At 43.7% G+C, this 22575-nt stretch overlaps 1 protein-coding gene across 3 annotated transcripts in view; it reads left to right on the top strand.

The window, feature by feature from the left end:
* The window catches only part of EZH1 (enhancer of zeste 1 polycomb repressive complex 2 subunit), a 30658-nt gene that overhangs the window by 5625 nt on the left and 2458 nt on the right, over positions 1-22575 (top strand). Inside the window, exons 2-20 of one of the 3 annotated variants that reach the window (XM_047093260.1) lie at positions 3190-3281; positions 3886-4006; positions 4350-4478; positions 6469-6588; positions 8425-8545; positions 9455-9631; positions 10552-10654; positions 11142-11305; positions 11690-11781; positions 14929-15109; positions 15620-15816; positions 17354-17445; positions 18337-18377; positions 18871-18996; positions 20046-20224; positions 20745-20840; positions 21265-21346; positions 21802-21882; positions 22296-22380. In XM_047093260.1, coding sequence (XP_046949216.1) covers positions 3277-3281; positions 3886-4006; positions 4350-4478; positions 6469-6588; positions 8425-8545; positions 9455-9631; positions 10552-10654; positions 11142-11305; positions 11690-11781; positions 14929-15109; positions 15620-15816; positions 17354-17445; positions 18337-18377; positions 18871-18996; positions 20046-20224; positions 20745-20840; positions 21265-21346; positions 21802-21882; positions 22296-22380 — 2192 coding nt within the window. In that variant the 5' untranslated portion in view covers positions 3190-3276. Of the gene's footprint in view, positions 1-2671; positions 3282-3840; positions 4007-4349; positions 4479-6468; positions 6589-8424; positions 8546-9454; positions 9632-10551; positions 10655-11141; positions 11306-11689; positions 11782-14928; positions 15110-15619; positions 15817-17353; positions 17446-18336; positions 18378-18870; positions 18997-20045; positions 20225-20744; positions 20841-21264; positions 21347-21801; positions 21883-22295; positions 22381-22575 lie in introns of those variants that run through there. The other 2 variants (XM_047093262.1, XM_047093261.1) reach the window with 2 other exon arrangements.

Here is a 22575-nt window from a genome sequence, read left to right as displayed (position 1 = left end):
AATCTGTGAAGCAGGCTCCAGGCTCGGAGCTGTCAGCACAGAGCCCAATGCGACGCTCGAACTCAGGAACTGTGAGATCATGACCTGAGCTGAAGTTGGATGCCGAGCCGACTGAGCCACCCAGGCGCCCCAGCATATGTTTATTTTCAGTGTATAAGTGAATATAATGAAAAGCTCTTAAGGACTGGCCTCGCACTTAACTGGAATATACATGGCTGTTTTGTATGTGTCAGGAACTAAAGAATCAATCTAGTAGAAATATAAAGTAGTTTTTATGTGCCACCCCCTTTGCCCAAGTTACATGAACCCATTTATCCAAATATGTTCTAGTGAATGTTGAGGTTTTGTTTGTTTGCTTTTTAAATTAAGAAAAATAAAATCTTTGAAGTGGTAGTTGTTGGTCAGCATTCTGCCGCTATGAAAACCCATCTTATGGCTGTGTTTCAGGTGTTTATTTAAATTATACCTATCTGTTCCAAACAGTATGTCTCGTCTTCCTTCTACACTCTGTGGGGGCCGACCAACTGCCAAATAAACTTTTAGAGACTTTGGAGACCCATTCAAAAGCCGAGAAAAATAAATATTAGCTCATGGTCACATGAGACTCAAATATCACATTAATTGTAAAAGGAGGAAGTGTGGCTTATTTTACACTGTGATTGGTTAAAAGTCAATGGCATTTTCATGTATATGTGTGTACTCCTCTGGCCATATAAAACACTTGAGTAAAATTAGAAATAGTGCCATTAATTATTGGACTGTGTGTCCTGTCATCTCTTTTGACAGACTGTAGATCACATTTCAATTATAAATCATTTCTCTTTTATTTTAAATTTTTTAATGTTTATTTATTTTTGAGAGAGATAGAGTGTGAGTGGGGAGGGGTAGAGAGAGAGGGAGACACAGAATCCGAAGCAGGCTCCAGGCTAAGCTGTCAGCACAGAGCCTGATGTGGGGCTTGAACTCATGACTGAGAGATCATGACCTGAGCCGAAGTTGCACGTCCAACCGACTGAGCCACCCAAGCACCCCACAATTATAATTTCTTTTTTTTTTTTTAATTTTTTTTTTCAACGTTTATTTATTTTTGGGACAGAGAGAGACAGAGCATGAACGGGGGAGGGGCAGAGAGAGAGGGAGACACAGAATCGGAAACAGGCTCCAGGCTCTGAGCCATCAGCCCAGAGCCCGACGCGGGGCTCGAACTCACGGACCGCGAGATCGTGACCTGGCTGAAGTCAGACGCTTAACCGACTGCGCCACCCAGGCGCCCCACAATTATAATTTCTTTAACAAAAAAATTGGTATTTTTCTGTGGGCATCTCTAAAATCTACACACACACACACCCCCTAGCAGCTGTGGATTTTATTCTTTTTCCATTATTTGATCCCCAGGTTGTTTTTTTTTTTTTTTTAACATTTTATTTTTATGTATTTTGAGGGAGGGAGAGAGAGTCTGTGCTGTCAGCACAAGAGCCTGATGTGGGGCTTGAAACCACAAACCATGAGGTCATGACCTGAGCCGAAGTCAAGAGTCGGATGCTTAACCAAGGTGCCCCTTGGTCCCCAGTTTTAAATGGACTGAGCAACCTGCCGTAAGCTTACTATTTCAAAGAGGGAAATGAGCTCCCCCAGAAAATGTCAGAAAGGTTGCAGTTCAAAACCATTTTTTAGGAGGTTATGAAGTCTCACTGAATTATGGTCCCTCCTTTGGCCCCATTCCATGAGGAATGAGAAGTATTTATTTTTTTTAAATTTTTTTTTCAACGTTTATTTATTTTTGGGACAGAGAGAGACAGAGCATGAACGGGGGAGGGGCAGAGAGAGAGGGAGACACAGAATCGGAAACAGGCTCCAGGCTCTGAGCCATCAGCCCAGAGCCCGACGCGGGGCTCGAACTCACGGACCGCGAGATCGTGACCTGGCTGAAGTCGGACGCTTAACCGACTGCGCCACCCAGGCGCCCCGAGGAATGAGAAGTATTTAAAAGATGTCGGAGGAAGAGAGACAGTGCAATTTGTGGGGAAAGAAATTCAAGTCTGTGTAACTTTTTTCCTTTTTGTAACTCAACACCTTAGCAGCCTGGGATTCAGAGTCTTAGATTATGCTGTTGTTTCATTCCCTTCCCCCAGAGAGATAATAGTTAACTCACACGGAATTCTGTTTTTAAGAGTTTGAATCACTTGATTGAGTTAATAGTAAACACAGTGAGTCTGCCTGCTTCTTTGCTATTCCTTCTGTCCTCTAAATTTACTAAATTTAACATCATGTTTCACCGATCCATTTGATTCTTCAAACGAAACAATCAGGTACAGTCTCTTAAAGTTCACGTGCCTGAGATGTTATAATCATGTCTGACTGTGATAGATGTGAGACAGTGGGTTATATTTTGCTGTTTTCTTGTCAGTGCTGTCATTTCTTATGGGGAAAAACAGGTAATTGAAAAATGCATCTTTAGAAGAAATATGTTCTTTGGGCATCTGGGTGGCTCAGTCGGTTAAGCATCTGACTTCAGCTCAGGTTATGATCTCTTCGTTCACACATTTGGAGCCTGTTTCAGACTCTGTCTCCCTCTTTCTCTGCCCCTCCCCTGCTTGTGCTCACTTTCTGTCTCAAAAATGAATAAACATTAATTTTTTTAAAAAAAAAAGAAGAAATATGTTCTTAAACCCCCAAAGAATTTTTTTTTCATAAAATTAAAAAAAAGAAGGCCTGAAACTTTAGTTTTCGTTTCAAATATTGGCTCTTCATAGCCCCTTATAATGTTTTCATTAACTTAAAATGCTAGGTGAAATGAATAGAACTAGTTCTCTAGGAAACCTCAGTAGTTAGAATAGAGCAAAAGCATAACCTTATAGATGTTACTGAATTTTTACATGTACTTAATATTTGTTCTTTCCCTAAAACAATTGATGGGGCTGTCGGCTGAGCCTAGAAATTGGTTCAGAAAAAGCGGAAGCAGGGAACTCGATTGTGTAATTGTGAGAATAAATTTGTACACATGCCTGGAAGACTACAATTTGATAAAATAAAGCGTCATCCAGTATGATCGGGGCCTGACTTCATGCAGAAATAGTGGTAGCAGAGACCTCGAAGTCTTTGTAGTTCTGGGTGAGCATCCTACTTAAGGTATCAGGGTCTAAATATGCTCCGTTGACTTAAAATCACTGTCTGTTCTCTTTTGAAAAGCTGAACATTCGTTTTGCCTTAGTGTCTTGCCATCCCTCTGAAGAACAGAAGGCACGTTATAAAACCAGACAGTTCCCTTTGCATTCTATGAGGTAGGTAGAGTGTGTTACAGTAAGTACTTTCTTAGAACTTTGAACCTTAATTCAAACACCCCCCCCCGGTCCAATAAAAAAGTGATTTGCAGTGTTCTATTTCTGTGTGCCTTGCTGTTGGGTTGGAGATGATATTATGCTGTTGTCATATCCTACCTTTATTGTTAGGCATGTGGTGGGTTGAGACAATTTGGCAGGTACAGTTTTGTAGTGTGGGTGGATCTTTCCCTGAAGCTCTTTGGTATTAACTTGATTCTTGCAGAACATTTCTCTTAGACAAGGTATTGAGTGGGCTTCCAAATGTCCAAGGAATCTACATCCTCAAATACCCATGAGAGAACTTCTGAGTACTGAATTAAAAATGAGGTGCCACAGGAGAACGGAGGCTGCAGAACAGGAAGTGCTGATGTGAAACCTTTTTTTTTTTTTTTTTAATTGAAACCTTTTGTTGAGCTCACAGATTTGGGTTCTTTAAACTGTGTTTTTATGAATACATGCCGTGGGAAGGGAAGCATGACTGACCACATTGATTTGAGTTTGAGGAATTCTTCATTTCCAGGTAGTAAAATGCTGTTTCTCATCTCTGACTCTCCTTGGATTACAGCAAAATGGATATCTCAAACCCCCCAACTTCCAAATGTATCACTTACTGGAAAAGAAAAGTTAAATCTGAATACATGCGACTCCGACAACTGAAGCGGCTTCAGGCAAATATGGGCGCGAAGGTAAAAACTAACTCCCGTGTGATGAGTTATCTATTTTAATATATTGATCTAATGTAGAAGGTTGGGCTTTTAAATTTTTTTTTTTTAATGTTTATTTATTTTTTGAGAGAGAGAGAAAGAGACAGAGGTGAGTGGGGGAGGGGCAGAGAAAGAGACACACGGAACTCAAAGCAGGCTCCAGGCTCCACACTGTCAGTGCAGAGTCTAACACAGGGCTTGGACTCACAAACTGTGAGACCATGACCTAAGCCGAAGTCCAATGCTTAACTGACTGAGCCACCCAGGTGCCCTAGGCTGGGCTCTTCTCTTAAAATTCTAAGCATTGTTCCCTTGGCTTTTCCAGGCTCTATATGTAGCAAATTTTGCAAAGGTTCAAGAAAAAACCCAGATCCTCAATGAAGAATGGAAGAAGCTTCGTGTCCAACCTGTGCAGTTGATGAAGCCTGTGAGTGGGCATCCTTTTCTCAAAAAGGTACTTCCAGGTGTCTAAGCTCAGCCTTCCTTGTTTCCTTGGACTTAAGTTGTTTGTTTGTTGTTGTTTTTCTATATTTATGACTTATTAGAAAATAAGGATAATGGATATAGTTATTGTAGTCAATTTTGAATAACTGGGGTAGTAAATCTGTAGCTTAAAGAATAGCCTATTCACCTATTATTCTCCTCAGTTAGTGGGTATAATCATGAGGGTTTTAAGATTTTATTTTTAAGTAATCTCTCCACCCTACATGGGCCTTGAACTCACAACCCCGGAGATCAAGAATTGTACACTTTTCCAAGTGAGCCAGCCAGGGCCCCCTGAGTGTTTTTTGTTTTTCAATATTTATCTTTGAGAGAGTGCAAGCAGGGGAGGGGTAGAGAGAGGGGGACAGAGGATCCGAAGTGAGCTCTGCACTGACAGGCTGACAGCAGAGGACCCGATGTGGGGCTGGCTCGAACTCACGAACTGTGTGAGATCATGAACTGAGCCACCCAAGTGCCCCTTTTGATTTTTTTTTTTTTAACAGAAAAATGAAACAGTTAGTGTCTACTTTACTAGGCTCTGTGTACGAGCTTCAAAACAACCCTGTCTATGCCTTGTTTGGCACCTCGGTGTTTTGATATTGGAAAGAGAGGATCCAGGATAATGAGCAGGAATATATTGATCAAAGGAATGTTCCTTGTTATAAATCTAAAAATCATTCTAGTCTTAAAGAGATAATATTTTTTAAAATAAATTTATCTCTCTTTTTAAGTTTATTTGTTTATTTTGAGAGAGAAGAAGAGAAATAATGTACGTGCGTGCATGAGCAGGGGAGACACAGAGGACAGAGAGAGGGTGAGAGAGAGACCCAAACAGCCTCTACTGTCAGCAAGGAGCCCAGCTCAGGGCTTGAACTCACGAACCATGAGATCATGACCTGAGCTGAAATCAAGAGTCAGATACTTAACCAACTGAGCCACCCAGGTGCCCCTAAGAGATAATATATATTTTTTAATGTTTTTATTTATTTTTGAGACAGAGAGAGACAAAGCATGAGCGGGGAAGGGGCAGAGAGAGAGGGAGACACAGAATCTGAAGCAGGCTCCAGGCTCTGAGCTGTCAGCACAGAGCCTGACATGGGGCTCGAACTCACAGACTGTGAGATCATGACCTGAGCTGAAGTCGGACACTTAACCAACTGAGCCACCCAGGCACCCCGAGATAATATTTTTAAGATGTAAAAAGTGGATTGTATATTGAGCAATTTTCTTCTCCAAAGCAGAATATGACTCTAATTTCTGTACTGCTTTGCTTTCCCCCTACTGTCTCCATCACCTCTGCAGCTAAGTTGAGGCCAACTGTCTTAAAGTGTAGGTGCTCAGGAAAACTTCCTCATCTCCTAGGACTTTCAGAGGCCTTTTGCTGTTGTGGACAGTCCAAGGAGAGCAGCAATTTTACATTGAAATAAACACCAGTTGGGTGTGAGAGGCACCATGCTGGCGTCTGTAGATGATACAAAGGTGAATAAGAGACAGTTTCCACAGCTTTACAATCCAGTGGTTCCTTTTTTAGGAGCTGATTGTTGCAAAATCCTCAACCTATTAATTTGTAAGAATTAGAAGACTACTGGGACCATTTTAGAAGGAAACTACAGTTCTCTTTTTAATTTTTTTAAATTAAAAAAATTTTTTAAGTTTATTTATTTTGAGAGAGAGAGAGAGAGTACAAGTGGGGGAGGAGCAGAGAGAGAGGGAGAGAGAGAATCCCAGGCAGCCTCCACGTTGTCAGCACAGAGTCAGACAAGGGGCTCAGTCCCACAAACCATTGAGGTCATGACCTGAGCCCATGAGAGAAGCCCAAGCAGTCTCCACACTGTTGGCACAGAGCCCAATGCTCGATCCCAGTTGGACACTTAACTGACTGAGCCACCTAGGTGCCCCGCTCCAGTTCTCTCGGGTCATGTGCTTGCCTTTCCCTCCCCATGTCTTTGCTTATATTTCAGTGTACCATAGAGAGCATTTTCCCAGGATTTGCAAGCCAACATATGTTAATGAGGTCTCTGAACACAGTTGCCTTGGTTCCCATCATGTATTCCTGGTCCCCTCTCCAGCAGAACTTTATGGTATGTATTAAAAGCACTGTGGTGATTGTATAAACTGTATGATTATCCTGTGTTGGTGTGCTGGCACTCCTCTTAGGGTAAAGATTGTCAGATTGTACTTAACAAAGCTTGGGCATGCAGGACAGACTGTTTTTGTAATTTACTTACTCTCTCTATACACACACACACACACACACACACGTGTACATATAGCACACGTTATTCTAACTCATTAGGTTTTGTGCTCTCTGAAGTGTCCTTCTGAGTTGATGCTAGTTTTTTTTTGTTTTTTTTAAGATTTATTTATTTTGAGAGAGAGAGAGAGACAGAGCATGTGAGCCAGGGAGGGGCAAAGAGAGAGGAGAGAGAATCCCAAGCAGCCTCCACATTGTCAGCAGAGTCAGACTGGGGGCTCAATCCCACAAACCATTGAGGTCATGACCTGAGCCGAGATCAAGAGTTGGACACTTAATCAACTGAGCCACCCAGGCACTCCAATGCTTATTCTTTTTTGAATGAATGAGACTGGGCAAGACTCCAATTTTCCCTTACTACTTTGGCCCAGTTTTGTAACATGTGAAGTTAAATGCAGTCTAAATCAGACACTTGAGGCTTAAGCAGGTTGACATCTCCCTGCTGATGGAGCGATCCTTTCTGAACCCCCTAAAGGCAAGATACTGTGAAAGCAACTGAAATAATAGAGGGGCACATGGATTCAAGAGCCTTACATCTGGGCCTTTATGCTGACTCCTGCTCGGGTTAGTTTTGGTTCTGATAATCAGTCCTGTCTAAATACTGGCATTGCTTATCATCTGCCTGGTGACAGCAGGAATAGGATATAGGTTTACAGAAGGGAATCCTCTCTTAGAATAAAACTTCACAGTAATTTTACTTACTACTTGGGGAATTAAGAATGGCTGTGTTTTCTGCTGAACAACAACAATAACAAAAATCCATTAGTATTTTCTTTAGCCAGGAAATATTCATAGCTCATACTGCAGTTGACTTTAGGTTCCCATCGAGTGTGATCGACCTGAGTTGTAATCATAATTTTTTATTATGATTATGGGAGTTTAGTCCTAGTATGTATAAGAGACTACCCAGAAACTCTATGGTTGCTCAGGTTCTGTTCTGAATATTCTGGTTATATTGCAGATTATACTCTTGGAAGCCTTCCTTTTCATTTATGTATCTCTACTTATGATAAGAATTAGAATTGAAGGGGCGCCTGGGTGGCGCAGTCGGTTAAGCGTCCGACTTCAGCCAGGTCACGATCTCGCAGTCCGTGAGTTCGAGCCCCGCGTCGGGCTCTGGGCTGATGGCTCAGAGCCTGGAGCCTGTTTCCGATGCTGTGTCTCCCTCTCTCTCTGCCCCTCCCCCGTTCATGCTCTGTCTCTCTCTGTCCCAAAAATAAATAAACGTTGAAAAAAAAAATTAAAAAAAAAAAAAAAGAATTAGAATTGAAGACTTTTTAGACTATTGTTTAAGTGATATTTGTACCTATTTTACAATGATGTTTTGTAGATAATAGATGGAATCACTGTGAAAAATAAATGTGCTGGCAAATTCTAAATGTTGTTGGAAATATCATTGTCAGTAGTAGGCTAAACATTTGGTAGTTAATATCCTTAAGTAGTTAAACTGACTTTTTTCCCTAAGAGTAGCATTGCCCCCTTCCGTTTGAAGTTTTGTTGGCAACACAGAATGGCCAGTCTTTAAAAATGCAGGAAACTCTGTAACCAAAGGTGTTTTCAGGAAATTCAAGCATCAAAAAAGGCCCAGCAAAGATTCTATTAAACAGGAAAGAGGAGCTGCCTAGTGAATTCATGGAATGAATCACATCTGGTTTGATTTCAGGTAGAAGATGAGACAGTTTTGTGCAATATTCCCTACATGGGAGATGAGGTGAAAGAAGAAGATGAGACTTTCATTGAGGAGCTCATCAATAACTATGATGGGAAAGTCCACGGTGAAGAAGGTAGTGGTACTGGGCTCTTTGGGAGAAAACTTTATTAAAATGGTGCCCCTTCTTTGGTACATCATCATCTTGCTTTTATTTGCTACCTCACGGTGTACACACTGAAGAATACTTCGATTGCTGGACTAAAAATTTTATATTAAAAATGTCCCCAGTTAAATTGTAAAAGGAGTTGCGACATAAAAGGATTTTATATATGTAGTAATCAGTGGCTGAGGAGATAGTGTAGTGCACAGAGAAGTATGATCTTAGGAGTTTTCCATAAATCCATCCAAAGCCAGTTTGTTCTTCATTTCTCTTTCTCTGAGAATGGCAATGAGCATAATCTCTCTGTCCTACTTTGATCCAGATATATCCTAGATCTCCCAGAAATTGTAACATTCTGACTTTCCAGCTCTTTTGACAGTTGTGGGTACTGTTGAAAATGCATTATTTATCTACTGCGCCCCCTAGTGTTCAAAGACTTTATCCTAAGTTGTTAGTGTAACCCCAGAGAGTATGATTTTAAGAAGATAATGCTGTCTTTTGACTCAAAGACGTCACTGGCAACCCATCAGCAGCAAAACCAAGTAAATTTTCATGTTATCATTCTTTTCCTGTCCCACTTGTATTGTTTGTACACCTTTGTGAGATTTTGGACCATAAATACAGGTTGATCTGTGACTGAGGAAGTGAACTATCCCAGTTAGAGTAAAGCCTATATAACTGGATTTCCCACTCGAGCCAGCTCGATTGTTGCAGCTGTAAGAGCCAATCAAAGTATTGTAATTTCCTGACTGTTCATATAAAAATGTACCTATGTTATATAACGTAAGTTGTACTTCAGGAGTGAATACGAGAAAACCTTCCTAGGAGGACTAAGGGAACATGAAATGACCACAGCTCAGCCATCTAATCTTTATGTTTTAGAGATGATCCCTGGATCTGTTCTGATTAGTGATGCTGTTTTCCTGGAGTTGGTAGATGCTCTGAATCAATACTCAGATGAAGAGGAGGAAGGGCACAATGACACCTCAGATGGGAAGCAAGATGACAGCAAAGAAGATCTGCCAGTGACAAGAAAGAGAAAACGACACGCTCTTGAAGGTAGATATTCCATTCTGAAAGTGACAGGGAGAGGGAAAAAGGGAGAAACAGAAAGGTTTGTTGATTATTAAAGGCTGCTGGTGCTTCTCACTTGGTTCACTCTGAAGGAAACAGAGTAGTGTGTTTGGGAGACATGGAAAATTATAAAGAAGAAAATATAATTATCCTATAATTTTACTACCTAGGAATAACCAGCATTAATGTTTTCTTCTAGACCTAAAAAATGTGTGTGTGTGTATGTGTGCGTGTGTGTATCCACACACACACACACACAGAATATACACATACACATACCTAAAACGAATATAATGTTGTATGTCAACTGTGTCTCAAGTTTTTAAAAGTACATATATAATAAAAAAAAGTACACATACAAAACAACGTGTTTTAGATGCATTATGTGAAATGGGATCATGCCACAGATACGCACACATACACAATTTTATATCCCTTTGTATTTGATCTTCTCTCGTAAGCATTTTTCCATGTTGTTAATATTTAATTAACTTAATGTTTAATTATGTGCCATGGTACTTACTTATACTATACGTCCAGGGACGTAGTGCCTCTGTCTTGTTACAACAAAGCTGTAACATCAGTCTTGTTCTTCAGCATCATCGTTATGATGGCATTCTTCAATATCCACATCTCTCCATGAAAACTCCTGTTTTCCCCCTCTAGATTCTCTCTTGGAACATGGATTTTGTCATTAATGTATAGATGATGCTGATTTCCTTATTACTGGTAACCTATTAGATAAACCCAGGTAGCATTGACTTTCTTTATGTGTTCCTAAACAGTCAGCGGTTGGGTTAGCAAAGCAGCTGTAATCAAAATGCTGTGACAGAGGGAAAATGACCAAACAGCTTTGTTTGCGTCCTTGATTATAGCTCAGGAGCTCTTTGTCATTTCCAACTCAGGCAACAAAAAGAGTTCCAAGAAACAGTTCCCAAACGACATGATCTTCAGTGCAATTGCCTCGATGTTCCCTGAGAACGGTGTCCCGGATGACATGAAGGAGAGGTAGGGAAGGCCGTTCCACTCAGGCCATGTAGAGCGCTCAAGCAAAACTTTTATTCAAGCCTAAATTTGGTTAATAAAAAACCTTGTTTCTGGTAAGTGCGCTATGATTTGTTCGCACTTCTGATTGTTTCCTGCTTCATTTGCTTACCTCTGAATACCCGTTCCCATATTAAAGGGCATTGTTCATTAGCTTTGAAGTAATTTCGGGCAGCGAACTTCTAAAATTCTGCATTTTTCTGGAGAGTTACTCCAGCGCCATACTTTCCAAATCTGTCTCTCTCTTTGCTTGCAGACATGTGCCCAGCCCAGCACAGGTGCAGTGGTGCACCCACTTAGGTATACGCCACCCTGCCATCAGCAAGCCCCGTAAAAAAGCACCCATGCTCCCTTGGCCGACTGTACCTGGATGACTGTCAGTGCGCGATCTGTACTTTCTCAGTGAAGACGTTTCCTTGGAAGGAATTCTTCTCTCTCTTTTTAAAAATAGGTACCGGGAGCTGACGGAGATGTCAGACCCCAATGCGCTTCCCCCTCAGTGCACACCCAACATCGACGGCCCCAACGCCAAGTCCGTGCAGCGGGAGCAGTCTCTGCATTCCTTCCACACACTTTTTTGCCGACGCTGCTTCAAATACGATTGCTTCCTTCACCGTGAGTGGGGCTACTCTGAAATACTCTCCTGTTCTCCATCCCCAACCACTGCGTCCTTCTGTTTATTTTAGTTAATCATACAGAGTTCCTGGCTTCTGACCTGACGCTGGTTTTACAAAGGGTGGGTTCTCTATTCACTTGTACCGTTGTGGTGCAATGTGTTTCGCATGGTCAGGACAGAATAACCAGCAACATACGAGTCCCTGAGCACCTGTTAGCTTTGAAAGGGTTGTGTTGATGTCAGAAATGATTAAATTTTGCGCACCTTGATGGTAGCTGTTTATATCTAAATTTTCCCACCATGGCTCCTTAATTGGATTTTGTTCTTCCCCATCCTGCCAAGTGGATGAACCATTGGAAACAGGACAGTTTTGTGTTTTCCAGCTTTTCACGCCACCCCTAATGTATATAAACGCAAGAACAAAGAGATCAAGATTGAACCAGAACCATGTGGCACAGACTGCTTCCTTTTGCTGGTATGTTCTTTTTTTTTTTTTTTTTTTAAGTTTTATTTATTTAACTAATCTCTACATCCAACCTGGCACTCCAACTCATGACCCTTAGATCAAGAGTTGCACGCTCCGCCAACTGAACCAGCCAGTCACTCCTTGCTGATATGTTCTTAAACTGTTCTGCCATTGTTAAATCTGTTGAAAATTGAGCAGGAAATGGCCCTTCAGTTTTCTGCTCCTGGGAATACAAACCAGATGAGCCAGTATGTAGCACTCTGGGGGGTCACAAAGCACAAATAAAACAGGACTTCTGCTCTTAAGGAGCTCCCAAATACTAAGGACTATGAAATTAGTCTCGTGGCGTGAGGAGGGCAGGTGTGTATCTGTAATGGCATTTTCTTTGCTGTCTTCTTTTAAATGCATAGAAACATACGAGAAATAACACATGAAAGCACCCATGTCTTATTGTAAGGTAAACAGCCAGATGGGCCCTTCCCTGATGGACAGACTTTATGCGGCAGCATAAATTCTCCTGCATTCGTGTGGGAAGGCAGTACACTTAGAACGAGAAGGGAATAGGTTCACTTGGACCAGCCAAAGACACAGTTTTGCTTTCTGCACACTACAGTGAGCTTAGGTAAAGAATGAAATACCTTGATTTCTGCTACCAATTAAAAATAGGTTATAGAGCCAAGTGCCTTTGGGACCATCTTTAGTGGGAGAATAGAAGAAAAGATGGTAAAAAGTGCCCCTGGGTATACATCTGGAAAATGAGCCATGTGATAATAGCAAAAGAGTAAACAGACTTTCTCTACTTTTTCCCCTATATGGGTCGACTCCTTCCTGTGTGCCAAGTAGCATGCTGGCCCTTAATATATATTATCTTACATTCTTGCTTACGGACAACATCCTGAGGTGGAGAAACTATGGGTTATAGAAGCTACATATTTTGTCCAAGATTTGTTAATGTCAGTGGTTTGGCAGTAATGAAATTCAAGCTCTGGTCTAGCTCCAGAGTCCATACTTTTTAAGTTATTCCACACTTAAAAAAATTACACTGTGTTATATCAACACCAGCATTTATTTTTTTATTCTTATATATATTTTTTTAAAGAGCGTTTTTTTTTTTTTCTTTAATGTTTACTTATTTTTGAGAGAGAGAGAGACAGAGTATGAGTGGGGGCGGGGCAGAGAAGGAGACACAGAATCCAAAGCAGGCTCCAGGCTCTGAGATGTCAGCACAGAGCCTGACCGGGTGCTCGAAACACAAACCGCGAGATCATGACCTGAGCCGAAGATGGACGCTTAACCTACTGAGACACCCAGCAGCCCCTTATTTTTATTTACTTTTTACTGTTTAATTTTTTGAGAGAGAGAGACACACACAGAGTGCAAGCAGGGGCAGGGCAGAGAGAGGGAAACACAGAATCCAAAGCAGGCTCCAGGCTGTCAGCACAGAGCCCGATGTGGGGCTCAAACCCACGAACCTTGAGATCATGACCTGAGCTGAAGACTGAGCTGCCCAGACGCCCCAACACCAGCATTTATATAAGTAAAAAGACGTTGTCTTTCTCATAGCAATTACCCTGAGACCCTGTACATGTTTCAAAAGATGCTGTCAGTGCCCAAAATGTATGTCTATGTGTGTGTGTGTTTAACTTACAGAACTGTCTGTGCAGTTTTTCTTTTATTGCTTTTTAGAAATCAGTGCATTTTTCAAATATAATGCTGGACTGTTTTTCCCTCAATCTCGATCATGGAAGGAAGGTGAAAGATATCTTCTTAGATTTAATGATAGTTTTTCCATATTTGCTTTGTCCCTCTATTTGTATATGCATATCTTTTGCTGAGCAATTTGAAAATAAGTTGCAGACATTGAGATACTTGTTTGCTAAGTATGTCAGCATGCACTTCCTAAAAATACAGACATTCTCTTATATAACCACATTATTACACCTAAAAAAAATTCAGAGAATTTAATAATATCATCTGTCAGTTCCATATTTAAATTTTTTCAGCTGTACCAAGAGTAGCTGGGTTTGGGTTTTTTTTTTTTTTTTTTTTAACCAAGGTCATCCAGTCATACATCATATTTGGTTATTATGTCTTTTCAGTCTCCTTTAATGTCAAGTAATCACACCATTTTTTTTTCCTTTTTGAAAAATCCAGGCTCATTGTCTAGTAGGATACTGTCCCAAATTCTGAATTTGTGGTTTTCTCCTGGTGTTACTGAACTTGTTTTTGTATCCTCTATTTCCCATGAACTAGAATTAGCTCTGGAGCCTTAGTTATATTTATGTTAAATCTTTTGATCATGAATACATTGTAAGTGATGCTGTGTACGTCACATTGTAGGATGAGCACATTCAGTTAATTTTAAAACTTCACATTCAGTTAATTTTAAAACTTCACTTTTGGAATTTCCTTTAGGGCCTACAGGATATTAGTCTGAATATCCTTAGTAATGGCAAATCTTTATCCTTTTCACGTAGATTTAGTTTTCAGAAACAGCTAGAAGTGTTTGGGAACCAGGTCTGGTGAGAAGGTAGATGATCAAGTTGTGTGATAGTTATTGGGTCTTTTTTTTTTTTTTAATAAAGCATAGCTATAAAGTAATGAAGCAGTATTCTTCCAAGTCTAATAAACTGATTTGGGAGAAGTAAGTAGTGATATTGGACAAATTTAGGGACTACATATTTTATTATTGAAACAGAAGCAGTGCAAGTAGAATGAAAAAAACAGTGTGGCCAGGGGATGGGGAGCCCTCATTCTGTACCCATTCTGGAACAGTTAGCTACATATGCTCAAGCAGGTCCCTTCCTCTCTGAACCTCATTTCCTCTTCCACAGGAGAATGTGTTCTCAAATTCCAAATAGCTAACATGCAAATGAGTTTTAGACCCAACTCACTGGAAAGTTGAAGATGCACAGATTATATCTGTTTTAATATTACTTTACAAGGCAGCTCTTCTGTGAAGAGGTATAAATTTGTAAGTTTTAGAATGCTGGTTAAGCAGCTTTTACATAGTCACACTTACATAGCACAGAGCAAAACATAGACAGTGTCATTGCATGTAAGCACAGGCGTTGAAGAAGGGGGTTTGTAATGATGGGATCAATATGGCGACCCTGGGCCTGTTCCTGTCTCCCACCTGTAACGTGTACATTGCAGGAAGGAGCGAAGGAGTACGCCATGCTCCACAACCCTCGCTCTAAGTGCTCCGGGCGTCGCCGACGAAGGCACCACATGGTCAGTGCTTCCTGCTCCAACACTTCAGCCTCTGCTGTGGCTGAGACTAAAGAAGGGGACAGTGACAGGGATACAGGCAATGACTGGGCCTCCAGTTCTTCAGGTACACTGAACAGAAAGCGATCCTTTCTTCCTATGCAAGGCCTCTGGGAAACGCAGGATCACTGCCTAACACTTAACGTTACTACTTTTTTAACATGGTTAGTTCTTCCTTTTTTTTTTTTTTTAAAGTTTATTTATTTATTTTGAGAGAGAGGTGGGGAGGGGCAGAGAGAGAGAGAGAGAGAGAGAGAGAGAGAGAAAGAGAGAATCCCAAACAGGCTCCATGCTCTCAGTGCAGAGCCTGATGCAGGGCTTGAACTCTTGCACCATGAGATAATGACCTGAACCGAAATTAAGGGTCGGGCACTTAACCAGTTGAGCCACCCAGGCACCCCTAAAGATGGTTAGTCCTTTCTATGGCTTCGCCTGTTGGCAGTAGAGACAGGGAATATTTTGATTCCTAACTATTCTGCCATTTAAAGCAGAATGATGTACTTCGGAGTATATGGCAAATGACTGATGACAACTGCATTCTCTCTCCTCCTGTTGCTCGCATCTCCTCCTCTCTTAGAGGCCAACTCTCGCTGCCAGACCCCCACAAAGCAGAAGGCTAGTCCGGCCCCCCCTCAGCTCTGTGTAGTGGAAGCACCCTCGGAGCCTGTGGAATGGACTGGGGCTGAGGAATCTCTCTTTCGAGTGTTTCATGGCACCTACTTCAACAACTTCTGTTCCATAGCCAGACTTCTGGGAACTAAGACGTGCAAGCAGGTACTCTCGGAGAGGAGCTGGGACAGGCAGGGCCCTCCTTTCATCCACTGCTCTGTCAGCCCTTTTGCCGTCTTGTGTGGCCTGTCTCAAAAGGAGCTGTCTTAGGCTCAGTCCCTCATGAGCAGGTGCTTCTGAGCCACAAGGCGGGTTCCCCAAACATGGGACTGTTTCTGCAGACTGTTTCTGCAGATGCCAGGCCTAGCCGTGCTTGGGGAATCTGGTCTCCTCCTTGTTGAATTCTCATTTCTGTCTCTAGCCACTATCTGACTCTTCTGGGTGTTTCTGCCCTCTCTTAGCTTTTTGTTGTTGTTGTTGTTGTTGTTGTTGTTGTCGTTGTTTGTTTCTGGTTCCTGCCTTTCTTTATAAATGTGTACCCCTTTCCTAAAGGGACCCCCAGGTCTTTCTGGGGATCTTCTCATCTGGCCTGCTCCTGCTTCTGTAGCTGCCGCGGTCACCCCCTCTGTCAGTCTCCTCGGTTGCTTTCTTCTCCAGATGTTCTATCGCTAGCTTTTCTAATTGCCACCCCCAGTAGCTGGGCCTGGACCTCACCCTTCTCACTCATGCCGTTACTAGAATCACAATTTGATAGCAGCCACTGATGCTTGGAGGCCGTGGGACCTGATGTCCCAATCAGTCTCCGCCTGACTGCAGTGAGAAGACAGACTAAAGAACAGGGTTCAAGGAGCAGTTGGGTGTTAGGGCCGATCCAATAAGAAAGGAATGCTCGAGCTGAGCCATGCTGCTTAGCAGCCTGACTTCAGGAGGAGTCTCTGTGGCCTCTTCTTCATGATGCCTCTACTTAGAACATGCACTAGAACCATGAATGGAAGTGCCCTTTCACTTGGAGCTCATTGCCCATTTCCTTGAGGCAAAGGTTCTTAACCTGAAAATCTACAGAATTGTGGGCAAAACAATTTTGCCTGTATTTTCCTGAGAAGATTTGTAGTTTTCATGGAATCTCAAGAGGGCCTATAGCCAAAAAGGAGAGAGAGAAAAAAAAAAAAAAAGCCAAAAACGAATGCTATAAGGGAAGAAGCATGTTGGAAGGGAACCAGTCTTCCAGAAATGCTGGCCTATGAAAATAGACAAGGGTCTGGCCTCTTCATACCAACAGAGGGAGCTAGCGCTTAGCCAAGGGGTACCACTCCTGTCCTGTCTTACACTCGGTTATACAAGGGACCCAAAGTTGCCCTTCCTCAGAAGAGACAGATAATGTTGGTTAGAATCATTCCATTCAGGGCTTCGTAGGTAAAGGTGTAGATAAAAGCTACTGACCAGGAGAGCTGTAACTGTGCTCAGTATTTCTCTTTTCTAGAGTCAGGATAAATAGTTAAGAATTGATGTCAGGATGCCAGGGCCAGTGATCTGATATCTCAGTCCCACTCTGTGCCCCTCCCCCCGCCCCCCATTGAAGAGATGCTCAGTCAGCCGCCCTCGAGCTCTCCAGAATGCTCCCAAGCCCAGCGCCTGGCTGGCTCACTTATCTGACCACCTGGCTCAAGAAGGAGTGACAAGTCCTGTTGGATTTCTCTTCCAGGTCTTTCAGTTTGCAGTCAAAGAATCACTTATCCTGAAGCTGCCAACAGATGAGCTCATGAACCCGTCGCAGAAGAAGAAAAGAAAGCACAGGCAAGGGTTGGACAAAGGACTTTCTGTTCCCTGTGCTCTGACCTCCCTTGGACTTCCCAACTGCCTCCCTCTTGAGTTTAGCATTGCACAACTGAGGGCCAGCCTTCTCAGTGCTCCCTGTGGGTCTGTGACTTGGACCAGCCCTTCCTTCTCCCATCCCTAGATGCTGTGGACTGGGAGATAACCGTCTGCCGTCCCTTTAAGCTCCTGACCAGTAGGGTGAGAGCTGGCCTCATGGCTCCACCCTGAGGCCATTTCTCCTCATTGGGTGGTTGGTGACCACTGTTCTCACTTCTCAACTCTGACTAGAGTTTTTCCTTTTGGCTCTTGTATTGTTTTTTCTAAGTTGCACAATAACACCGTCTTTTAGCTAGCCTTTGCTAAGGGTTGGAAGGGTTTTTTTTAAATTCAACATTCTGCCTGCCTCGGTTCCCTAATGACTATCACCTACTCAAGGAAGGAACTGACACCAATTCTAGATATAGAAGGAAGTCCCTGTGGCTTCTGCCTCTCGGTTTGTTCAGTCAGCAGATTCCTGAAAAGTTCCCACCTCCCCATCCTGCAATTCTTCCACATCTCCACCTCCCCAAAGAGAAGGAGGGAGGGAGGGGGGAGAGGGAGAAACAATAGCGTCATAATAGACACAGAGGGTTGGGTTTTGTGTTTGTTTTTTATACATCTTTGTTTGTTTTATATTTAAATCTTGAAGCATAGACCAGCTGGACTCCAGATGAACTCCGGCTTCCATCTAGCAGGATAGGGGCCTCTGGTGGAAGGATTCGGGGAGGATACTCCCTGGTGATCAAACCACAGTCCCTCAAAGCAGGCCATGTTGTTATTTACCCACATGTGCAGAGCCATGACCCAGGCCCATCCGCCTCTCTTTTCCAGGTTGTGGGCTGCACACTGCAGGAAAATTCAGCTGAAGAAAGGTAAGTTGCACCAGGGTGCTCTTCGGCAGTTCAGCGTGAGGTCTCACCCCTGTGGTCACCCGCCCGCCCCACCTACAGCCGCTCTTGTTGACCCTGTACTGCTTCCGCAGATGGCAGATTTCTCTGCAGCAGCTGAGAACAGCTCAGCTTCTCACTGCAGCTGAGCGCACCTCTTAGGAGGTAGAGCTAGGAGCCTTGTGGTCTCTGACTTTCATAGCGCGCCATCTGCCAGGTTCCAGACTTCGTTTAGTGTTTGGAATGGGCTGCCCTATAGTCCCAGACCATTTCCACACTCTCCCCACGAGGCAAATCACCCCGTTGTAGCTGACAAACAACCATCATCTCTGATGGCTTCTCACTTCAGGTGCTAAACGTGTGTCCAAGATCATGACTGGGACAGCCTCCTCCAGTCGAGACGATCGGGCAGGTGGGAGGGAGGGCGGTAAGGGGCCCCGGGCACAGCAGTGTCCTGGTCTACTCTTTTCTCTCCTAGATAACTCTTCCACTCAAGTGTATAACTACCAGCCCTGCGACCATCCAGACCGCCCCTGTGACAGCACCTGCCCCTGCATCATGACGCAGAATTTCTGTGAGAAGTTCTGCCAGTGCAACCCGGACTGTAAGTTTCCACTGTTTTCTCCTGTGGTCCTCCCGAAACAGCCAGCCGCCGTGCACCCCAGGTTTCCCTCCCCGCCCATGCCCCTTGCTGCCCCTGGGCCTTCTGATGTCCTCTTTGCCGTGTTCTAAGCATTCTGCAGAGGAAACAAGATCCTTAAGATCTGGAAAAGTCATTGTTTTAAAAACCCATAGGTGTTTGATTCTAAAAGCAACAACTATACAGAAATCAGAAACATTCCCATCTTTGCCTTCCAGAGAAGAATTAAGAAACGTGGGAATTTTTTCCCTTAAGGTGCTGTCACAGACCTCCTTTTTTAAGTGTTGTTTTACAACATGGACAGGTTACAACACTGCGTATGCCCATCTTAGTTTAGTATCCGGAGTTTTACCATCAGGTCAGTCTGGATGTCAGCAGAAGTAAGATAAAGGCTAAACATGCTTCTCTTTGACTTCTTATCACACTGTGCCCTTCCCCACTCAGGGCTGAGAAGTTCAATAGCAGCCTCCAGAGCCTGCAGAACTAGGTGCCCAGGCAGTTGTGCTGGAAATACCTCCTAACCCATAGCAGATATCAATCTTAGCCACAGAAGAGAGGTGCTTGTGCTGGGGAGGGCAGTGGGTGGAGGAGGGTGGCATAGAACGGATGCATTCTGTTCTCAAAATGATTCTTGTTTTGATGGTGATGATTTACCAGTGAAAAGCACTGATTTCATTTTCTCTGGGCCCCTAACCACCTCCCTTCCAAATTACACCAACAAGAGGAAGGAAGAGCACTGTTGAGGAATCTCTAGGAAACACATCTCCATAGTCAAACTTGCTTTTTTTGACATGAATGTTGGGAGGCACTCCATTTTCTCAGGAAAGAAAACAAACAAACAAACAAACAAAAAATTGACTATACGAAGCAAGGGAGCTTCTCTCCTACTTGCCAGATCTCCTTGAACACATCACATGTACTTCTTTGCTGACCCCTGAGTCAGACCTGAGCGCCAGCTTAGTCTGCTACTTTTCCTAACCCACCCCTCCCCCCGCCCCTCTCCTCCTCCCCAGGTCAGAATCGTTTCCCTGGCTGTCGCTGTAAGACCCAGTGTAATACCAAGCAGTGTCCCTGCTACCTGGCAGTGCGAGAGTGCGACCCCGACCTGTGCCTCACCTGCGGGGCCTCGGAGCACTGGGACTGCAAGGTGGTTTCCTGCAAAAACTGCAGCATCCAGCGAGGCCTCAAGAAGGTGAGGGCTTTTCTTAGGACTGCGAGCCAGATGGTGGAGGGGAAAAGACTGAGTATTCCCCAGCAGCCTCTTTCCATTGGTCCCTTAGGGGGTTTCTACATGAAAGGGCTTGGTAAATCCTAAAGGACACACACGTACTGAGATAAAGAAAGTTTGCTGTCCCGGTGAGGAGTTAGGAAAGTGACCCCTGACCTGGCCAGACTAAGAGGAGCAGAGAGGATGGACGCATCATTGATGTTGTCTGTTTGTACTTGACCCGTAGCAGTGACTCCCTAGCGACTCAGGTCTAGGAGGTCCCCGGGCCTAGAGGAGGAGGTGTCATGTTTCCTTTCCTCACCTCCCTTTGCTGTTTTGCCTCTCCCCAGAACAGAATGGCTTAGACCTTTTTCTGTTTTCAGATCCTCTTAACAGTTGCTAGTTCTTTCCACCCTGCCCACCCCCTGCACACGTGCACATCCAGTACACACACCGCCCACTCACACATGCCCTGTAGTCTGAGGTTTGACTCCCTCTTCCCCAGCACCTGCTGCTGGCCCCCTCAGATGTGGCCGGATGGGGCACCTTCATTAAGGAGTCTGTGCAAAAGAACGAATTCATTTCTGAATACTGTGGTGAGGTGAGTGCTATCGGTTTGGACCACATTCCTTTCTGGGGAGATACTGATGAGAAACCCTGATTTTCTGTGGGCCAGACTTCTGTGACTTACTCTCTAAATAACTCAGCTGAGTTCCCGTGTGGCTTCTTGGGGGATCCCACAGAAGTGTTTGCAATCCTGAGATAAACCACTCTTCTTAAAGTCTTTGCCAATTCAGGCCACACAAAGGGGTGGGCGGGGAATGCTCTTCAGTCTTAATACTGGTCAGCCTGGAGGGGCTTAGATAGAATACAGTAACTTGAGCTCTGTCTCCTGTGACTCTCATCCTGATACTCAGCAAGCATGTGTGTGTGACAGTGCCCCCTCCCAGTCCTTTCTGAGGGCAGGGTACCATGCCCTGAGCAGACAGCCTTATCCCCCGATTGTTCCTTATCTGTCTTTGCAGCTTATCTCTCAAGACGAGGCTGATCGACGGGGGAAGGTCTATGACAAATACATGTCCAGCTTCCTCTTCAACCTCAACAATGGTAAGGAGTCTCTTTCTCTTGCCCCATGGTGGTCTCAGGCACGTCTCTCTACCGGATTGCCCTTGCTGTAGTCCACGTTCAGATCAGCTGTGATTTCTCCAGCAGATGCGCAGAGGAAGGTGGGGACGTTGAACCTCAAGACACCACGAGCCACAGTTCACTTGCTTTGGGAGAACCTGCGTTTCTGGGTTGTGTTTATAATCGGAGCACTGAGCACTTACACCTGAGAAATCTCCCTACCCAGTAGATGGGAAGAGGGGATCTGTAATTCCAGCAAAATGGGGGGGACCCAAAGGGAACGCGCCCACATAAGGCTGCATTCTTATGCTGCATGCTGCTGGACTTCAAAGTCCCCCACTGGATTATTTCTGTTACTATCTAATTGATTTTAAGACCAGGTTCGAGAAGCTGTGGATTTGCCTGATGAACCCATGATCTTTCTTTACGTTATATAGATTTTGTAGTAGATGCTACCCGGAAAGGAAACAAAATTCGATTTGCAAACCATTCAGTGAACCCCAACTGTTATGCCAAAGGTGAGTTCCCAGTGACCTGGGAGGTAGGGTGGATGATGGATGCTTTATTTACTATTGTTTCTATCCATTATGTGTCTTTTTTCATTGCCGAGTTATTTTTTGTCCAAAGACAACCATGCTTAATGTCTGCTATCGTTCTGCGTCTCCGTCTCTATTTTGTTAATTGGCTCTCTCACTGAATACATGATAAAGATTTTCCCACAAACAAGAATCTTTTAAAGATAGGTCTTTTCCCACATCACCAGCCCAAATAACAGATCTAAAAGCAGAGAGGCAACTGTCTTTACTGACTGCTTTTAAACTCCACTTTATTTATATTTTCGCTGGGAACTGGGAGAAAATCAGCCCAGAACCTGCCGATTATTGGCTTGGAGCTGACTAGGAACCTAGCCTTGGCTTTGTCCTGTTTGCAGTGGTCATGGTGAATGGGGATCATCGCATTGGAATCTTTGCTAAAAGGGCAATTCAAGCTGGTGAAGAGCTCTTCTTTGATTACAGGTGAGGCAGCCAGAAATGATCCTTGGGAGGTAGCTCCAAAGGCAGAAGGGTGGCTGTTAGAATTGATTTGGGGGCATAAAGTAGGCGATACAGATGAAGGAGAGGGTCTTGTGGTGGTCAAGTCTTTCCCTCTGTTCTGCTCCCTGGTGCTTTGCCCCAGAAGCGGGAGCACTGTAAACTGCTCTGAGAGATGGG

This window comes from Lynx rufus, unplaced genomic scaffold (genome assembly GCF_022079265.1).
Source record: "Lynx rufus isolate CCGP_SWC_20201006 ecotype Redwood Valley unplaced genomic scaffold, mLynRuf1.p SCAF_34, whole genome shotgun sequence".
In the NCBI taxonomy this organism is placed as follows: Eukaryota; Metazoa; Chordata; class Mammalia; order Carnivora; family Felidae; genus Lynx; species Lynx rufus.
This window is presented reverse-complemented; position numbering and strand designations above follow the sequence as displayed.